The 21,088-nt window shown below is 36.5% G+C and overlaps 2 protein-coding genes across 4 annotated transcripts in view; one reads left to right on the top strand and one right to left on the bottom strand.

Annotated features, from left to right (window-relative positions):
- LOC127435824 (PHD and RING finger domain-containing protein 1-like) overlaps positions 1-2,505 on the top strand; it is a 32,570-nt gene extending 30,065 nt beyond the window's left edge. For both annotated transcript variants that reach the window (XM_051689559.1, XM_051689561.1), the window contains exon 18: positions 607-2,505. In XM_051689559.1, coding sequence (XP_051545519.1) covers positions 607-765 — 159 coding nt within the window. In that variant the 3' untranslated portion in view covers positions 766-2,505. The remainder of the gene's footprint in view (positions 1-606) is intronic.
- On the bottom strand, positions 791-20,582 carry irf7 (interferon regulatory factor 7). Of its 2 annotated transcripts, none has more exons than XM_051689569.1 (9): positions 20,516-20,582; positions 18,920-19,085; positions 13,593-13,761; positions 13,375-13,472; positions 10,643-10,691; positions 10,397-10,531; positions 7,232-7,621; positions 3,900-4,015; positions 791-3,806 (listed from the first exon to the last, which is right to left on the bottom strand). In XM_051689569.1, the coding sequence occupies exons 1-9, from the start codon at positions 20,530-20,532 to the stop codon at positions 3,660-3,662; spliced, it is 1,287 nt and encodes a 428-aa protein (XP_051545529.1). In that variant the 5' UTR covers positions 20,533-20,582; the 3' UTR covers positions 791-3,659. The 2 variants fall into 2 exon arrangements, with proteins under 2 accessions (XP_051545529.1, XP_051545530.1); XM_051689570.1 differs by having other exon boundaries at positions 2,640-3,806; positions 10,643-10,688.
- Positions 20,583-21,088: the final 506 nt, after the last annotated feature.

Consider the following 21,088-nt stretch of genomic DNA (forward strand, 5'->3'; position numbering starts at 1 on the left):
TTGAGCCATCATTGTTTCATGTACTTGGCGCCATCTCCTGGTGGCCTTATGTAATTTGAGTGAATGATCCTCTCTGCCCATATTTGGATGACTACCACCTCTGGTTGCAGCGATCTGAATACTAATACGATTGTTTTAGCATTCCATGATGCTAGACAGTGTACTACATCATTGCCGATTAAGTCCTCTGATCCAGGAAAGCTAATGTGTTTTTAGCCAGATAGTACATTATGTGCTTTATGTGCACATTGTGTTTCGTGTGGATTATCTAATGATCTATGCATCTGATTAAGTTGTGTGTGGGCTCATTTTAAAGATAATCACCTCCTCTTAAGTAGTTTTATGTGATATTTTATTTTCTGGCCCATCTGAGCTTAAAGGGTTAATAAAGGAATATTAGTGTGTAGGTAAATGTGGTCATTGTTGCTTTTTTAACCACTTCTTCATATGGCATGTGAAAACCCAGACACCTGTGATTGTTTCTGCAATACTTCTTGAACATTTGTGTATAATTTGATATTCAAGTACTATTTTGTTTAGTGATGAACTATATAACTATATGTTTTTACTTGACTATTTACACGTCTTGTTTGCCGTGTTTACAAGGTGTGTCATAGCAAGAGTGGTGAGATCAACCCAGTGAAGGTAGCTAACCTGGTCAAAGCCTACGTGGATAAGTATAAACATGCAAGGAAACACAGGAAAGAGGAAATGGGGCAAAGCCAACATACAGATGGCCCCAAAGACGTCCAAACTTCAGTGTGAGGCCAAGGGTCACATCCTGTTCAGACAATATGTTTAGCAATGAACTGGATAGCTTTAGATTTGATTGTTTTTAAAATGTGAATTCCTACATCAAAAAAAGGAAACTAAGGGCTCTAAAGTCTTGTTATCAGTTTTCAAATTAACCTGTCTTTTGATTGTGTGTATGTTTTCTTTTGATTGTAAAGATCATTTGTAAAGAAAGTATCTGTGCGTGTCTCAAAAAGAGGTTCTGGTGAAAATCTATACATTTGCCATTGTTTAAAACAAGTCTTCATTTGGATGTTGAGTTCTGATATTTTAAGCTTTTGATCCAACAAAACGTGCGAGTTGCCAGACAGGCCATTTCCTCGATATAACATAACAGCTGTAATAACACTTCTTTGAATGTGTGGGTTTTAAAGGATTGTTCTGGTTTCAATACATGTTTAGCTCTTAACTCAGAAAATAATTTGAACTTATTTAATTACAATTTGTAAGAACAAACAAAAAACGTAATTTCTGTTGAACCTGGAACATGACTTAAAATCCTTTAAAGCAGCAGTTACCAGTACTGTTTTAGATTTTGTGATTTGCATCTTTGGCTTGAATCCAGTGAACATCAATTTTCACCTAGAATGGTCCACCCTGGAGAACATATTGAATATTGACTTTAAAGTAGTAAGACATTTTTTTTATTACGATTATTTTCAATGAATAATGAGAGAATGTAATGTTATATGATAATATGCGCATTGTTTTGAGGAAAATCTGTAGGAACCTGTAGTGTGTAAGTGCATTGTTGAACATCAGCAGGGTTGTACATGAATCATAAAAACGTATGGGACATAGTGATATCACAAAAAAAAATATTCATTTGAATCGAGATTTCATGTTAAAACTATCATGATGAGTTCTTGTCTTTATGAGACTTTGGAATCAATGCAGTGTACTTGAGTTCTTTGAAATATTTTAATTTACTAACTTGAGAAAAACAAGAAAATATGCTGTAGACCTAACTCTCCTCTAATGGCTTAATTTGATAAGGTTATGTAAAATAAATAGAGGATGGTTGTCCCATAACACTTGAACAACTGTAATGTACTTTTCTGTTCAAATGAAAAACGTGAACTTGTATATTTAAGCTGTACTGAAGTGTATAGCAGATTTCCTCAATTCTGTCAACTGAATGTGTTTGCCAACTTGTATTCCCGATTGATATTGTTTTGTTTTTGGAAACTTTGTGAATTCAGACACGTATATGAACACCTAAAAATAAAAATGAACCATCAAAATGGGCAGAGACATTTATTGTGGCCTCCTGAACAGCAAACCCCTTGACTTTTTATGGTTTGCCTTAAATGGAGATGCTTCTTAAATGTATAACTTTTTTTTTCCTTTTATGCCTTACTAATGATTTAATGAAACATAAGAAAAGCTAAAGATAAAAAATGCTGGTTGAAAAGTGTAATTCAGAAGGTTTTCCACTAATTATGACATTTAAAAATGTTTGAAAAGTGGATTGTAATTTTTGACTTGTTTAACTATGGGTGCATCTCACACGGGGGCGTACAAAATGCGTTGCCTGTTTTCCTGTGACATATTGCACCAGATTAATGGTTTTTCTTTGACAGGAAAGAGAAATTTGTCCTGTGTGAAACTGATGGCATCAAATGTATCATGCATAATGTTTGATGTGAATTGGAGGATCCACTTTGCTGTTTGTAAATAATTTTATTAAATACTTTATTTGATAAAAACATACATTTCATTTCGGCATGTTTTTTTTAAAGTGGTATGATAGTTTTACAATTCAACTGATGTGCTGATACACACACAAAAAAAAAAAAAATTATTTGTAAGATTAATTTCAAAACAAATCTGTCAAATGGAATGGAATTGTGTAATCTTTAACTAAATTAAATGATTAAAACTTTAAATATCAATATCATTTTTTTTTATTTATCTGATCATCCGATTTTGTTTCTACTACCTAGAGTAAGTACATTTTATTTATAAAGCACATTTAAATTCAGCATACACTGACAAAAGTGCTGTACAAAAACAATTATAAAATACAATAAAAGATAACAATTACTAAATAAGTTAATAGCCAGGGAAGGCCAAAGAGCAAAAATGTGTCTTAAGTCTAGATTTAAGGATAGAGATTGAAGGAGCACACTTATTGTCAGGTGGCAATTGATTCCATAAGTGTGGAGCAGCAACTGCAAATTTAAGACGTGACTGTGGGACATAAAGGAGAGCCTTATTGGCAGATCCGAGAGACTTAGATGAATGCAAATAAATAAGGAAAGAAATATAAGATGGGGCTTGTCGATTAAGAGCTTTATAAACAATCAGCAAAATCTTGAATTGAATTCTAAAAAAGACCACAAGCCAATGAAGAGAAGCTAGAATTGGAGTGATATGTTCACGTTTTTTTGCACGCTTTTGAAGAGTATCATACATCGGTGTCAGCCAATAAAAAAAAAAAACCTTATCAGTCACCCACTAGTTTTAAAATAAGCTAATTTAATGTCTTAATATGACACCAAACTTATTAGACATCTCATTCATAGAGGAGGCTATAGACTAGAAGCAATAAAAATGCAGCCCTTTGGGCGAAGTGTAAAAGACTCTTCACTAGAAGACAGGATATGAAAATGAGGTCTCAGCCCTCATTAGAAAAATGTAATTAACACACTACATTTATGCTAATTTGAACAATATAGCTTCATAAAGTTCAAATAACATTACACAGCAGAATGAACCAGACCTTGCAAAATACAAAACGAACAAGCCCCTACGAAATCACCTAAGAATGCCCCATGTAAATTACCAATGGAAAGTTCAGTAACAACATGAATGTGTTTATATATATCTAAAGATAGAAAAGGAATGTCAAATGACTAGCTGATTTAGTCCATTGAAGGCAGACCCAAAGAATTTATAAGGTCAAAAAGGCTGTTGTGGGAGATTTGCAAGCTAACGTTGTCATTTAGAAGAGAAGACGCTCCCTCCATTTGAGCTCTTTCGTGAAGTTCACGGCATATCAGAGGTACAACCTGTCCAAAGTGGAAAGGAGACAAGTTACAACACTTTAACACAGGCAACACAATGAATCAGCTTTAGAGATATTGTATATTTGTGATATTTACTTTGACAACAATAAGTTTTTTCTCCAAAGGCTTTCCATCAGGGAGTTTCTCCCCAAAGCACAGATAGATGGTATAATCTGGAGACCCACATTTGTTCTCTTTGAAATCCTTTAGATCTGAAACAAAGGTTGACATTCAAATTAGAGGCTGCTGGGAAACATGCATTGCCTTAATGTAATCGTCCTGGCACATTAAGCCACAGTCAGCACGTTTACATGCACTTTACATGTTTACATCCAAAAGTTCACTTTCAGTCAGACTAAATATGGTATTTCTCTCAATCTCATAAACATGCAAAAAGCGTCACTGTTTCAGCTCGTCCTCTGGAAACTGAACAAACTAGATGTTCACAGATATAGAGGGTAGAACAATATCTCACGTTTTTATTGACCGCATCAGTTTCTGATGGTCTCTTTTTGCACGCAGGCTCTTGAACCCCTACAAATTACTGAACACTTCTCAAAATTGTAATTGGATTAATCTGCAGATTACTTCATCGAGAAAGTTATCACATTACTACTTTACTTTTAAGTTACTTTCTAAAACACTTCACAGAAAATGTTTGTTTTTTTGCTCAACAAATTCAAAATAAAGTCTATATTTCCTTTTCGTTTCATTGTTAGGAGGCGTACACCCTTCAGCTGTCAAAGAAACATAAACAGGTACATAACATAATTAATGAGAATTGCAATCCATGTTTTAAATTCTACATAAATCCTATTTTAGAATTGTGTAACCCAAGTAATGTACTTAAAAAGTAATTAACTTAATTGAAAGTCAGTAATTTGATGACTAGAATTTAAAATGTAAAAAGCTAAACTACTTTTTTGGCTAATATAGTAATTCGATTACAGTTATTAATTACCCTGTAATCAGATTACACACAACACTGATTACTGCGACCCGATAAAGATTGAGAATTGGCAATAGCAAAGCAAACAACAGACTCATTGTGCATTGTTGTTTGTTGCAATGCTCCTCAAAGGCTGAAATGGCACTTATCACATGTGGATGGGTTAAAAATTGTTGTCGCATGTTGGAATTGTTAACGCAAATGCGAGGGAAACTGTACAGCCCTGGACTAAAACAATATTTTGTATTTTTAAAATGTAATGTAAATGCTTTAGTCTGGCTGAAATCATCCAGTACAATTTTCACAAAGTCAAACCAACAGACTTATATAATGCGGTTGTAGCTTGGCTTCGTCCAGCATGTATACGTGTTAATCAGACCACAACTGGCCTCAGTGTTGTGCGCTTACATGCTCCGAAAGAAAGAATTTCGACTTGTTCTTTAGTATTTAAAAATAAAAGAAAAATGCACTTTCACATCTGTTCCTCATATCCTTGTGTAAATATCATTTGAAATGTATTGGGTTTACTGCATTTACATAGTCATGACATGAGATGAAAGGCTAGATGTACCTTTGCACAGACAAAGCTGATATATGATTGTATTAAATCAGTCTAATGCTATCATGTGTAATATTTTAAATTTATGTTTATACTTTTGAACCAATGACTCCACTGACATGCACAAGAATATTCCGGTATTAATCAGAATTTTAGTCATATTCTGATTACAGTATGTGTGGTAATATTAGATATTAGACGTGTATTTTTAAAGTTCATTATACAAACATTAAAAGAAGCATGGTCTATATTCAGGTAAAGTAAAAAGTATTATACTTTAGTATTATTTTGGGGGATTTTTACTTTACTCAAGTGCAATTTAAACAGAATACTTGTACTTTTACTTAATTATATTTCCAGAGAATTTTTTTACATTTTACTCACAATTTTATTTAAACTTGAAAAGTACTTGTTACATTTTTGCACATCATTTTCTTTCATCTTACTGGACTGAAGCCACCTTTTCACTGCATCTGACAAATGACAGATGAGAGACCAGAAGTCATCATTTCAAATGGAGTGTCACATGGTGGCTATAGGGAGTTCTGTCCATCTGCTGAGGCGGAATTCTGGATCTAATTTGTGCTTTGGATACGTTTAAATATTTGTGCGAAATCGAATTTAACAACATCCTCTCTCATACAATCTTCTGTCTTGATTTCATTCTAGCTAGAACAAAAGTTACTTTAATACTTAAATACAATTTAATGTGATCAAGTATTTTTTTTTTGGCTAGATACTTAGACTTCTAATTGAGTAACATTTTCACTCAGTATCCATACTTATACTTAAGTATAATTTCTACTTTTTTGCAATTCATTGCGATCTTGTGTTATTGTAAGGAAAATAATGAAAATTAAAAGGAATATTCCAGGTTCAATACAAGTTAAGCTCAATCGACAGCATTTGTGGCATAATGTTAATTACCACAAAAATAAATTTCTACTCGTTCATCCTTTTCTTAAAAAAATCAAAAACTAATGTTACAGTGAGGCACTTTCAATGGAAGTGAATGGGGGCCAATTTTTGGAGAGTTTAAACACATGTGAAGCTTATAATTTGATAAAAGAACTTGCGTTCATTCTTCTGTTAAACTTGTGTATTATTTGAGCTGTAAAGTTGTTTACATCGTCATTTTTACAGTCATTGTAGGGTTTTAGGGTTTATGGTGTTATGTCACCGTAGCAACAAAGATTTAAAATTGGATATAACTTTACACAGAAAAGGTTAGAAAGCGATTTTATCACACTAAAATCATGTTAACACGCATATTGCTCATGTCTTGTGGCTATACCTTTGAAACAGTGAGTATTTTAATGTTTATGGATTGGCCCCATTGACTTCCATTGTAAGTGCATCACTGTAACCCAGATTTTATTTAATTTTTTTAATAAAAAGGAGGGACGAGTCCAAATCAGTTTTTGTGGTGATTAACATTATACCACAAATGCTGTTGATTGAGATTAATTTGTTTTGAACCCGGAATATTCCTTTAATGGCTTGATTAAACAACTGTCTAAAATTACAGTGTGATAAATGGCAAGAGTGAGCACTTCCAGAAGAGAATAGCAGGAAAAGTGCATACCTTTGTTTATTCAGATTATGCAACTACATGTACACTATTCAAATTTTCAGAATAAAGGCTTAATCAGAATATGGACCTTTATCAAAAATAAGATGCATATTTTAAATGCTTATTTGCTGTGTTGTATGCTTGCCCCATTAACTTCCATTGTAAATGCATTGCTACATTGAATTTTATCTTTGTTTTAACAAACTAAGTGATGAGTCAAAATGACCTTTTGTGGTACTTTACTACGGTTACTGTCCATTGAGTTAAAAGTAATTAATGTGGAATATTCCTTTAAAGTACATGTTGAGATTGCTTAGTACGTTTAGTAAACATCTCGTAGTTCATACCTTTTATATACTTTTCAAAGCTCAGGAGTTGCTCCCTGAAGTTCTGATGCAGTTTTTTGGGCTCTGGGTTCTGGATCTTGTTGGGATCGCTGGTGCTGACAAACACGTTGCACTTATCCTGACGGAAGCCATATATGCCATACTGGCATATTTCCAGTTGCAGACCTCTCTGGATACTTTCTAGAATGCGTTTAGTGTATTGGACTTGTTTGAGGTCAATTAGACTATCAGTGTTCGGGAAGCGAATGGGTGCTCCTCTTAGCTCAGATGGGTCACACTGGTAGTAAAACTGAACTAGTGATGAACTCAGGCGGGTTTTCAAAACTTCCGTTCTTCTGTAGCTGATTGAGATCTCAAGGTCGTAGATGGAAGGGAGGTTCTCTGCGTGCACTAAAGAAAATATAACACATTATACAACATTATACAACAATTCATTTCCAGTTCTTGCGTGCCATTGTGAACTTCTCTCATAGTGTTCATAGCGAAAAATTACTTACATTTCACTTCATTTCTCACCAAAACCTATTGTAGGCCTTCACAAGACTTGGAATATGATGCACAAGCTGCACGGACTACTTTTATGACACTTTTATTAGCTTTCAAATGAGTCACTATCCATTGATGATGAGAAGATGCTCTGCAATATTCATTAAAACATCTCTGTTTGGGGGGCCTGGGTTACTCATGAGTACTGACACTTACTACCACCCCTGGAGTCGCGAGTTCGAATCCAGGGTGTGCTGAGTGACTCCAGCCAGGTCTCCTAAGCATCCAAATTGGCCTGATTGCTAGGGCGGGTACAGTCACATGGGGTAACCTCCTCGTGGTCGCGATTAGTGGTTCTCGCTCTCAATGGGGCACGTGGTAAGTTGTGTGTGGATCGTGGAGAATAGCATGAGCCTCCACATGCTGTGAGTCTCCGCGGTATCATGCACAACGAGCCACATGATAAGATGCGTGGATTGACTGTCTCAGAAGCGGAGGCAACTGAGACTTGTCCTCCGCCACCCGGATTGAGATGAGTAACCGCGCCACCATGAGGACTTTGTAAGTAGTGGGAATTGGGCATTCCAAATTGGGGAGAAAAGGGGATAAAAAAATAAAATACAATTTAAAAAAAATCTCTGTTTGTGTTCTGTATAAGAAAGACAGCCATACGGGTTTGAGTGACATGAGTACATTACGATAGAATTTTCATTTTTGAGGTGAACTGTTCCTTTAAAGGGATAGTTCACCCATAAATTACAATTCTCTCATCATTTACTCACCCTAGTGCCATCTCAGATGTGTCTGACTTTCTTTTTTCTGCTGAACACAAACAAAGATCTTTAGAAGAATATTTCAGCTCTGTAGGTCCTTTCAATGCATGTCTTCCAGAGTGATATGATAGGTGTGGGTGAGAAACAGATCAAGTCCTTTTTTACTATAAATTCTCCTCCTTTCCCAGCAGGTGGCAATATGCACAAAGAATGCTAATAACCAAAAAAAAAAAAAAGTATGTGGAAGTGAAGTGGAGATTTATAGGGAATAAAGAAGATAAAAATATAGCTCAGAAGAACAAACACACCAAAAAGCGACAAAGAGTGAAAACTGAGAGAGAACTTAATACATTATAGCTTAATATGTAGTCCATAGAAAAATTATTAATAACATCTAAATCAATATTGTAATATAGTTGTTGTGTTCATCATATTGCAGGGCCGATTGTTTCTACATTGTATGGACTAGTTTTCTTATAGGGAGTTTTAAGCTAATCTTCACGCAAGATAATAAAATAGTTTTATTTTATTAACTATACCAACATTTCATGGTAATGTATTTATTTTATTAAGAACTAAGTGGCCATGTGTAATGTTGGGTGTCTAGGAGTGGAAGAGGAAGAGAGGAGACGCAGGAGTAGATTCATTCAATCCTTTAATTATTATCATTGGAGTAGAACATTCGCTGGAGTGGAAACAAACTATTAAACGTAACACTTCTTACACACAAAGTAGCACTTCATTAACACGACGTGACACTTCAAGGACTGACAAATGAAGAAAACTAGAGGGTATTTATACACAGAACTAAATGAGGGAATGGAATACAGGTGAGGGTAATAAGGAATAGATGGAAGTGATTAGGGCAGTGAACAATGGGAAATGCAGTCCAGTGGAAAACTTCAAAATAAGAGTCCTTGAAGAAAATGAAGAAAATGAGGGAGACAGACTGTGACACCATGTAGCTGGTCATACTGCAGGGGAGTAATTTTTGTGAAAATATTAATAATAATTTAAAAAAAACATATTATGTTTACTTTACAACCAAAGCTGAAATTAAGAAGATAAAGTTCACCTAAATGTTTCATTGTCCCACCTTAATTAACTGATATTTTAAGTAAATTCAATTGCAAGTAAAGTCAAAGTCTATTTTAAGGCATATCAGTCCACTTGGCGGCCATCTTGGAAACACTTCCATTGCAACTATGTAAACAAGCGGCATAAAAGGACAACTCCTATCTACTTAAATGAGGAAAGACAGAAATCTCCAAAACAGTTGGTCAAGATTACGATAGAATAACATACTTCAAATCAGAAGTCAAATCTGACAATTAATTGTGCTTCTTAAGCTCAGATAAAGCTAAAAAACGATAATTGTCAGGCTGCTCCAACAAATGCGCATGCACATTCTCAAGCTGACTGATGAGATGCCTCTATCTAAAAGGTGACTGGTTATTTTACCTGAAAGGCGGGACTTCCCTTTTTATATCTGCCATATTGGGTGTTCCAGTTTCTCCCATTCATTTTAATAGAAGCGCTTCAGGCTAAATAGGCTCTGGGAAAGTTCAATGTAATGTACAAGAATAATGATAATTTCAATGGCTTTGCAATGTAAGCATCATAACAAAGTATAAAAATACATTAATATGGTACTATACACTCATTATAGGCCAGGCTTAAGATGCAGCACTAAATGTTATAACATATGTAACTGGGGGTCCCTGCTCCGTCTCTTTATCCATCACCTGAAAAAGGTTGAAGATCCCTGTTTTAAGGATAATACAAGACCCCTTCACTTTGCGCCAGAGTCCTGATCACCCTGTCTTTGTGGATTTTGCGATAATGATCAGCTGGCTATACATCACAGATCGATTAGTTATGATGTCAACAGTGCTTGTGGAGTTACCTGTAGTGTAGGGTTGCTGGAGTAGAGGAGGTGTGTTATTCTGCATGCAATGCACACCGGAGTAGAGGGTGTCAAAGTAGTTGGTTGGAGTGGTCTGTATGTTTTGTTGGGAGTAGGTTTCCCATTGTTGGGTCTCTATGAAGTAGAAAACGTTCAGTTTATTGGAAATGCAATCAACCTCACTTCCTGTCATGGAAGGAAACTTGGCAATACCATGTTGTACTAGCAATAAAAAAAATATTCTACCTGAATGTTGATTTAGATCCATAGTATCCATCTGGTTGAGCAAGTCCTGCTGTTACAGACACAAGACAATGACACATTTTATTCACATATAAAACTATGTATAATGTCTTACGCATTAATTAATATTGTATGTTGTCATTACATGTATGCCATTACAGAAAAAACTATGATCTATCATAACTATACAGATCAAATTAAATCTAAAAATGATTATCGTTAATCTTGCTATGTTTGGAATGGAATACTAGCATATTATTTACTGAATACTGCAAAGTATACACTGTATACTGCATACTATTATTTAAAAATAGCAAGGGAAACAGTAGGGATTACAGTATGTAACAATAAACATTTCAGACAGCAGGAAAATACACTGTTGTCATATGACCTCATTACGTTGCATGTGAGTGGCGTCCAGTTATCTTGTTGGTAATAGATATGGTTATTTAGCATTCCATTTTAATTAACCTTTTGGCAGTCTGATCAAATAATGAGTCAAGAAAGAGATTGCAGCTGGTATTACTTCCAGTTCATTGGAGGAAATGTAACAGTGTTTCCCACAGGATTTTGTGAGACTGTGGTGGGTGGACCTTGGACCCTCTAGTGGGGTCCAGGGGCATGGTTCCCCGTAAGAAAATGTAGTACATTTTAAAGTTAAATGCATCAATCTGGTGCACTTTCAAGAGCAAAATTAAGAGGCTAGATCTATGAAGAACTTTGTGCTCTTGTAAACAATTTTGTGCTCTAGCAGTAATTAAATAATAAACACACTGGTTGTTTTGATATGAATGGTGATGTCACACCCACAAAGCATAAACAAGACAGAGTTTAACGCAGTTCACAAATGGTCAAAACACAAAATCAACTAGAGCATATATTTGAGGCAGGGCTCGACATTAAGCATTAAGCTTGTACTCTGGGCAAGTAAATTGGTCATTCACTTGTCCGAGTAAAAAAGTTACTTGTCCGGAGAGAAAAAAGGACATTTAAGTTACATGCTCAAGTAACATGTCAAAGTTTATGTTGTATATTTTTCTAAAATTATGACCGATGCCCAACCTAATAGTGTACCTATGCAATGAACTCACTTCTCTGCTACAGTAATGTAAACTGCACTGGGTAGAGGAGGAGGATATTGTCATATGAAAATTATTTTATGTTACGTATGGTAGTCAAATAAAAAAAAGCCACCATCATCATCATTTACAGCAGGGGTGATCATAGTTCTATGGAATGAGATCTACTTTTTCATCATGTTATTGCAACAAGATCTACCATGTGCAATAAAGGCTATACATTATCACAATACTAAACTTTCAGTAGTCGGTAGTGAAATTTGACGATTCTCAATACCAGCTTCAAAACCACAACAAATAATAACACTAACTAATATGTTAATTATGGAAGAATGGTTTCAAGTTCTTAAGTAATTATTCAAGACCAGAAAACAGTCAGTAATAAAATAACAATAAAAAACAGCAATGAATTGAAATAGATTAATATATACATAATACATAATAAACAAATTAAGACAATTAATTGCTTTTTTAACAGCTTTAAAAGTTTTTAACAGCAGTTTCAATTATTCAAGGAACCATCAGAATGAAATGCACATAAGACTACTACTGGTCTTCACTGTACGATTATAATACATTAATACTTTTTAAAGCTACTAAAGTTACTCAGTCAAGAGCAGTGAGTGTTTTCTTGTTTTCTTGTTCTGGTTGTTTGATTATTATAATGACACACTAGACGGCAGCAGGTCTATTAGCTTACATTTATACTTACAAGTCCGACATTTTAATACAAATCTGCTTTTTTCTCCGCTGTTTACATTCACTTTAGACATCACTCTCTGTGTTTACATGAATACCTCACCAAGATGGGCATTTTGGTGGAATTTTTAAATTTATTTGACCCTTCAGGTATGCATTAGTGCAAGCATTTTCGTAGCACGCATGTTCAGCACACACACTTATGCCGCCTGTCAATCAAACAGGGCGCAGCTGTTACTAGATCGCTAGCGAATTATAAAATTACATGCTCTTGATTACTTTCAACAGCAGAATAAGAATATTAACTTTCTAATAAGTGACACAGGCCTAGGCTATCACAAATATAGGCGGTTATTTTTGTTATTGACGTTTTAATCAGTCTGCTTGTCCGGTGGGGCAAGTAAAATTCTCTTTCACTTGCCCCTTTAAAATCCACTCTCCCAGACAAGCCGACAAGCGTTAATGTCAAGCCCTGTGAGCTATCAAAGAAATGAAGCAAAAGTGGTTACCTGTGTTGAACTTGCTCCTCAGATGCTGAAAATAGTTACATTGTCAGAGCCGCTGGTAATAACGTTAACGGTTTCTATGTGTGTGTGTGTGTGTGTGTTTGTGTGTGAGCATGCGCGCATACAGCGGGGGTGGGGCTGAGGCTGACTGACTGGGAGTGAGAGATGCTTTGCCTAAGCAAGGGCGCAAAACACAATGTTAGAGATCTATTATGTTATTATGAGAAGTGTAAAAATATTTTCTGTTCATTGTGAAACTGTGAAGGGACAAATTAGACCGCCACAGTCTAGGTAATTAATGGGAAACACTGCTGTAAAACAGTAGACTAAGCATACTATATACTGCAGGAATAGTAGTATTATGCTTCTCTCAACATATAGCCTTTTTGACAGCCTCCTTGTTTATTGTGCACATATAGTATCTACAGTGAATCATACATTTGGGCATTACCTCCATTTCTTGAGACATGTAATTTTTTGCACTGTAGATCTCATCAATGAATATGGGCTGCTGTTGAATTGGTTCTACACTCTGAGTCTCTTGGTGATCTGAAAAACATAAATAAATAAAAGATTGCTAAAGACTTTCTAATCATCCAATTTTCACAAGTGCAGCTTATTGATTTCAAGTGTAAGTGTGCATGTTTTTTTCCGATCACTTTAACTCACTTTGAGGGCGGATAATGCGATAGATTTTGTGAGGATCATCTGGATCTCTTGAGTTGTCATGCACAATCTGGAAGTTTTTCAGACTGTGAAGTGCACAGCGGAAATTTGTCTTCCATTTCGCTTTATCATTAGGGTGTTCGTTGATCTTTCCACTAACCACAGCCCATTCCTGTAACAGGGCAAAATATAATTTGGTAATACTTTACATATAGTGTCCACGTTATGTACAATAATTCATTACAATCCTGGTCCCACTTTATACTAGGTGTCTTTAACTAATATGTACTAACATTAAAACACATACAATACAATGTATTTATTGTGTAACTACATGTTGTTCTGCAAAATTCTCAAGATTCACATTTGCTGCTACTGAGGTTGAGGTACGGGTAAATTTAGGAGTAAGATTAGGGTTAGAGTTTAGGGTAAGTATTGGGGTAGGGTTAAGTTTAGGATTAGGGTTAGGTTAGTGTAACAGTGTAACTACAAATATAATTAAATGCAGGGTTAGGTTAGGTTAGTACAATGTAACAACAGGTATGTACATAATAAGTACATTGTAATAAATGCTTAAGTACATATTATTTAAAGACACCACCTAATATAAAGTGGGTCCTACTAATTTACTAATTAGTCTGGCTGATGTTTTTATGCCTTGTGGGATTTAAACCTACAACCTTTTGGATATCAATGTGTAAATATAGCAACAAGCAGCAATAACAGGGCCAAGTAGCCTACACCAACAGCAAACACATCAACCCTTAAAGGAATAGTTCACCCAGAAATGAAAATTCTCTCATCATTTACTCACCCTTATGCCATCCAGATTTGTATGACTTTCCGTATTCAGCAGAACACAAACGAAGATTTTTAGAAGAATATCTCATCTTTGTTGGTCCATACAATGCAAGTGAATGGTCACCAGAACTTTGAAGGTCCAAAAAGCACATAAAGGCTGCATAAAAGTAATCCGTTAAGGTCCCGATATACTTCCGGAGACGTTCTTCTTCATTCTTCATTCAGGGGTAAAAAGAAGTTCTAAACAGCCAAGCAACGACACCCGCCACACGCTGTGGAAGGCGTTTAGAAGTACATTTAAATATGGGGATGCTAAAGTGATATGAAAAAGTATTTGCCCCCTTGTTGTTTTCTTCTATTTTTGTGCATTTTTTAGTGCTGTCAGTCGATTAAATTTTTTAATTAAGATTAAATCGCATAATATTTGTAGTTAATCGCGATTAATCGCAGATTTTAAAAGTGTTGAAATTTGACACTATATATACTTCTTTTCTTGTCAAAATGCCGTTATTTCCATCCTAGGAAATATGTAGCAATATAATGATTTATTAACATTTTCCAAACAAGACTTCCACAGTATAAAGATAGAAATGCACTAAAATAGCACCAATTCAAGTAAAAAAACAATGTTATCCCCTTTTTTTCCCAATTTGAAATGCCCAATTCCCACTACTTAGTAGGTCCTCGTGGTGGCGTGGTTACTCACCTCAATCCGGGTGGCGGAGGACAAGTCTCAGTTGCCTCCACTTCTGAGACAGTCAATCCACGCATCTTATCACGTGGCTCGTTGTGCATGACACCACGGAGACTCACAGCATGTGGAGGCTCATGCTATTCTCCACGATTCACGCACAATTTACCACGTGCCCCATTGAGAGCAAGAACCACTAATCGCGACCACAAGGAGGTTACCCCATGTGACTCTACCCTCCCTAGCAACCGGGCCAATTTGGTTGCTTAGGAGACCTGGCTGGAGTCACTCAGCACACCCTGGATTCGAACTTGCGACTCCAGGGGTGGTAGTCAGTGTCAATACTCGCTGAGTTACCCAGGCCCCAATTCAAGTAACATTAAACGTTTCCCAAAGTCTAACTGGGAGTTCAACTAAATAAAAGAACTAGTCCCCCACATAGGTTGCATATTTATTGCAATGGGCATTAAATCCCTTAAACTCTCATCCTCCACAATATTAATCTGGCGGTAGACTGTGGCTATCCGCTTTCCTTCAGCAATTGTAAAGCTGTGTTCATGATTCACGTCAAAGTGGCAACGCCAGTATCGTGCACCGCTTTAAACTAACCATGAAATGCGCTTGCAAACAAAAACGTCTCATTCTGCGTTTTAGTGATAGTTAAGATTTTGTGAACTTCTGTGTTAATTAAAATGCACCTTACAAAGGATGAAAAATACTTGATTTCTATCACAAGTCCCATCTGGGCTTGTTTTGTACATCAAATAGTGTTTTCTCCATCATTTTATCACTGACGGAAGATCTGCCGCGTTAAACGTTTTTAATTAATCGTATGCGTTAATGCAATAATTCTGACAGCTTTAGTGTTTTTCATATTAAATTATTTTAGATCTTCAAACGAGATATAAAACAAAGGCAACCTGAGTAAACACAAACTACAGTTTTCAAATATATATATATATATATTTTTTTTTTTATTGAAGCAAAATAGTTATCCAACACCTATATCACCCGTGTGAAAAACTAACTGACCCCTTAAACTTAATAGCTGGTTGTGCCACCTTTAGCAGCAACAACTGCAACCAAACGCTTCCGATAACTAGAGATTAATCTTTCACAACACTGTGGTGGAATTTTGGCCCACTCTTCTTTGCAGAACTGCTTTAGTTCAGACACACTGGAGGGATTTTGAGCATGAACTGCCTGTTTAAGGTCCTGCCACAGCATCTCAATCGGGTTCAAGTCAGGACTTTGACTAGGCCACTCCAAAACTTTCATTTTGCTTCTTTTGAGCAATTCAGAGGTAGACTTACTCCTATGCTTTGGATCATTGTCTTGCTGCATAATCCAGTTGAGCTTCAACACACGGACTGATGACCGGACGTTCTCCTTTAGGATTTTCTGGTAGAGAGCAGAATTAATGTTTTCCTCAATTATTGCAAGTCGCCCTGGCCCTGAAGCAGCAAAGATTCCCGACACCATCACACTACCACCACCATGCTTGACTGTAGATCAAGCAAAATTCAGACGAGCCTTAATGTTCTTCTGGGTTAGCTGTGGTTTTTGCCTCGCCACTCTTCCATGGATGGCATTTTTGGCCAGTGTCTTTCTGACAGTGGAGTCATGAATAGTGACCTTTATTGATACGTGAGAGGCCTGTAGTTCCTTGGATGCTGTCCTTGGATTTTTTGTGACTTCCTGGATGAGTCGTCGCTGTGTTCTTGGAGGAATTTTGGAAGGTCAGCCACTTCTGGGAAGGTTCACTACTGTGCAAAGTGTTCTCCATTTGGAGATAATGACTCTCACTGTGGTTCTATGGAGTCTCAGAGCCTTTCAAATAGCTTTGTAACCCTTCCCATACTGATGTATTTCTATCACCTTTTTCCTCATAATTTCTGGAATTTCTTTCGACCTTGGCATAGTGTGCTACTGGGTGAGACTTTTTAGCCAACTTCATGTTGCTGAAAAAGTTCTATTTAGGTGTTTATTTGATCGAACAGGGCTGGCAGTAATCAGGTCTGGGTGTGTCTAGTCCAGCTGAACCCCATTATGAATGCAGTTTCATAGATTTGGTGATTTATTAACTAAGGGGGCAAATAATTTTAGACACAGGCCCAGTTGGTATTGGATAACTTTTTTTTTGCTTCAATAAATAACATTATCATTTATAAACTCTATTTTGTGTTTACTCAGATTGCCTTTGTTTTATGTTAGATTTTGTTTGAATTTTTTTTAACAATTTAGTATGAGATATACACAAAAACAGAAGAAATCAGTATAGGGGCAAATACTTTATCAAGGCACTGTACATATAAAACCTAAAATGTGTTATCAATGCCATTATGCCTCATTCTATGAGTAGAATTCACGTAGCAACAATAAAAGAAACTGTTTTGACCACTCAATGATGATTTAAAGTAATATACGTAAATGCAGTAGATAATGTTTAATTTGTCTTGTTTACAATGTAAGTGTATGACGCTAATGCGCTAACATGCTATACGAGGCCATAACATGAGCCGATTACACTCTGGTATTGTAATTTATTATGACACTGATACAACTGCAATGTTGGGCATATAAATGTGTTAATGTTCATAATATAGACAAAAGAATGGTGAAATATCTTACTTTGGGCAGATGTGTGAATGGCTTTCGTGGCAGATGGCACATCAGTGAATGGGCACTTGAGAGTATTTGAGTATATTTGATTCCTTTTGTAGACTAATTAAACAAACAATCAAACAAACAAATCACATGACATGGTCTTGGAAAATGTCTCTATGCGAACGATCATACTGATGTAGGTACATTTGCACCAGTTCGCTAATAACTCTACACGCCGGTGTGTTCATGTTGAAAACTGACTGAAAAATTTAAACAATGTAGTAGGTGATGATGTGGACCAATGGCAGTAAGAAGGTGTTTAGCAGCCGATTAGAAGTTTTCCTAAAAGTTCGCCCGACGAGCTGTAACGAACCACCGAAAGGAATGCAAAAACACCTTCTTTTTGGCCAGATTTTGTTCTAAATGACGTCACACCTGTTTGTTTTTCAATTTCGTATGCAGTATATCTGGGCCTTATATCTGGGACTCCAGTGGTTAAATCTATATCTTCAGAAGCTATATGATAGGTGTGAGTAAGAAACAGTTTAATATTCATGTAATCTTTTACTATAAATTTCCACTTTCACATTTACTTCCACATTCGTATTATTTAGTTTTTGTCGATTCGCATTCTTCGTGCATATCGCCACCTACTGGGTGGGGAGTCGTCTCCATTGAAGTCATATGGATTACTTTTATGCTTCCTTTATGTACTTTTTGGACCTTCAAAGTTCTGTTCACCATTCACTTGCATTGTATAGACCTACAGAGTTGAGATATTCTTCTGAAAATCTTCAATTGTGTTCAGCAGAATAAAGAAAGTCATTAACATCTGGAATGGCATGAGGGTAAGAAAATGCATTTTTGGGTGAACTATCCCTTTAAAAGGGCATGAACATAAAGATACCATAGAAAGAAAATGTATTAATTGCTATTTGTCAACACATAAGGGCCCAAATAATGCATTTTCAAGTTTTTCTTCATAACATAAGCTACTTTTATTTTCAATTTCACACCTTGTATAGGCTAACTTATAAAAATAACATTTGCCCTGAGGTCAGTGGACTTCTCAAAAAGTGCTGCCATGTTACTTTAAAAAAAGGATTGTTAGTTGATGTCAGAGGATTTATACAAAGGGCCGGCCTCCTTTTTGATTCTCAAACTATCACAGGTTCATTCATGCAGAAGTGAAACATGTCCAGAGATGACTGTGATGCAATAAGGAAGTTACCTTAAATATTTTAATATCCTCGTCCCCGAGGTCTCTGCGTGCGTTGTGTTTCCAAGGGATCCGAAATGTGTCATTGGATGCTGCGATCATGTGCAATCCCTCATACAGCCCACTTTCCACCTGCTCTATGAGCCACGGTCCAAACTGAGGTTTGCAGATTGCGCCCCTTAAAAAACAAAAAACAAAAAAAAAAACAGGAGAATAAAGGAGATTCCCTCTATGACATCAAAATATGTCAGACACAGCTGTCTACTGAATGTATAAAACCATCACACAAACACTTGACTTGAGATTTGCCTGGCTCCCTGAAGGGCAGGAAGCCTACAAGCATAAACAATTTGGGTTGAAATGAATAATTGGCATTTTCTATAGTATTCTGAGACTTCTAATAATAATAATAATAAAAATGGTTTTATAGCCTTAACTATAGAGTCACAATACACAAAACATCTGGCCCAATTTTTATATGTGTAACCACTCCTGCTCGACCCGCTCTGAATGGGATTCGAACTGGCGTCTCTGGCATGGGAGGCAGGCGCTCTAATGAGGAGGCTAAAGGATACTACAGGCTGCTTCTATTACACTCACCCCCCCCAAAAACCTCACTCCCATCCGGGTCACAGCACCACTGTAACCGGTCCTACTCAACCCACTCTGAGCCGGAATTGAACCAGCGTCTCCGGCGGCATGGGAGGCAGGCACACTAACAAGGAGGCTAAAGGCTACAGTCTCCAGCATCAGTCGCTAGTGCGCCTCTTCAGGCGAAGGTAGTGAGGTTTACACACTGCACAGCTACCTACCAGCTGGCTACTGTTTCATATGCATTTCAATAAAGCAAAACATTTTGATTAAAGTAATTTTTTAGCCTATACACAATGGCTGTGTCTCAAAACCCAGTATACTGCCTACCTAGACAACATTATAGCCAATATGGGCATAATACGGAATTTCCGACTTTCAAATATGCTCAGCTGGTCAAAAATGCTGACAAGGGGGGCGTTACACAGAACGCGTTCTTGCATTCCGTTATTAGCCTATTATTTTTTATTTATATAATGTTTTGAGAGAGAGATTATTTTGTTTTTGTTTTTATTTAGTTTTGTTAAGCTAATGTACACATGCGTCAGACCGATATAGGTCTTTGTCCGATGCGTCGCGTCTTGCCTGTCATACATCGTAAGGGGCCGTTCACGCCGAACGCCTTTTTGCGTCCGTCCGAGCTGTTTTTTCCAAACGTTTTTTCTATATAAACATGCGCTAGTCGGACGTCTTTGACCATTGCGCCGTGTCATTAGGCGCCGTGTCAACTGTTTAAAACGCGTATCGAGACATCTGCGGTCTGCTCTATGAATGCGTGTAAGCTGCGTCTAGATCTTTAGCGCAAGGACCCTTTCGCGACATAAGCGTTGCATTTTTAAGTCGGCGTGTGAAGTTAAAAACGCGTCTCGAGACACCAGTCCCAGTTCGTTTTTGAACGCAAGAACGCGTGCTGCGTTTACCTCCCCTATTTCGCAGATTAAACTGTTTTGAGACTCAGTCTGAATGTCAGATAATAATGTTATTGATCTTTAATCAGCAGTGATATATAAATCTTACCTCTGCATTGCAGACATGATTTCACGCACTGAAGCAGTTTTACTCAAAGGTTTTCTCTTTCTCTTGTTTATTTATACACACTGTGACGTTTTCTAAAGGGACATCCCCTTCTGGTAAGGTGGAGTCTAGTCTCTCTTGTCAATGTTATTCAGTTGTGACGTTGCATTAACTGATTTTACTGCATCATCATATTACATACATTACATCATACACTGCTCTTGCTCTACAAAGACAGTATAGCTTTTTAGCGTTGATATATTTTTGCGGATATAGGCTACTTAAAATGGCCTCAAAACTTATCTGGACACTTAAATCACAGTTTAAATGTATGCATTTCATTGCATTAGATTGCAAAATATCAAACCAGGTGGCATCAGCAAACAAATAATGCTAGATTTCCCCCCTTAGAACTAGACACATCTGGGGAGGTCACAAGGAAAATCAAGGGGCCAGGCCATGTTTGGGGACACCAAAATGCAACACTTAATGGTTAAATTATGAATGAATATTTGAGAGTCAGTTTGACATTACTGTAAATACTGTGACCTGTAAGAAGCTCTGTGTTTATTGTGA

The sequence above is a fragment of the Myxocyprinus asiaticus genome, chromosome 46 (genome assembly GCF_019703515.2).
Source record: "Myxocyprinus asiaticus isolate MX2 ecotype Aquarium Trade chromosome 46, UBuf_Myxa_2, whole genome shotgun sequence".
Taxonomy (NCBI): Eukaryota; Metazoa; Chordata; class Actinopteri; order Cypriniformes; family Catostomidae; genus Myxocyprinus; species Myxocyprinus asiaticus.

What these genes read in the sequence shown, in the direction of transcription:
- irf7 (XM_051689569.1), bottom strand. An exon ending in CCAGCAACCCTACACTACAG is followed by an intron (nt 7,622 to 10,396) that starts GTAACTCCACAA and finishes TATTTTCTTTAG; the next exon opens with TGCACGCAGAGAACCTCCCT. An exon ending in CTTTGAAAAGTATATAAAAG is followed by an intron (nt 4,016 to 7,231) that starts GTATGAACTACG and finishes CCTTTGTTTCAG; the next exon opens with ATCTAAAGGATTTCAAAGAG.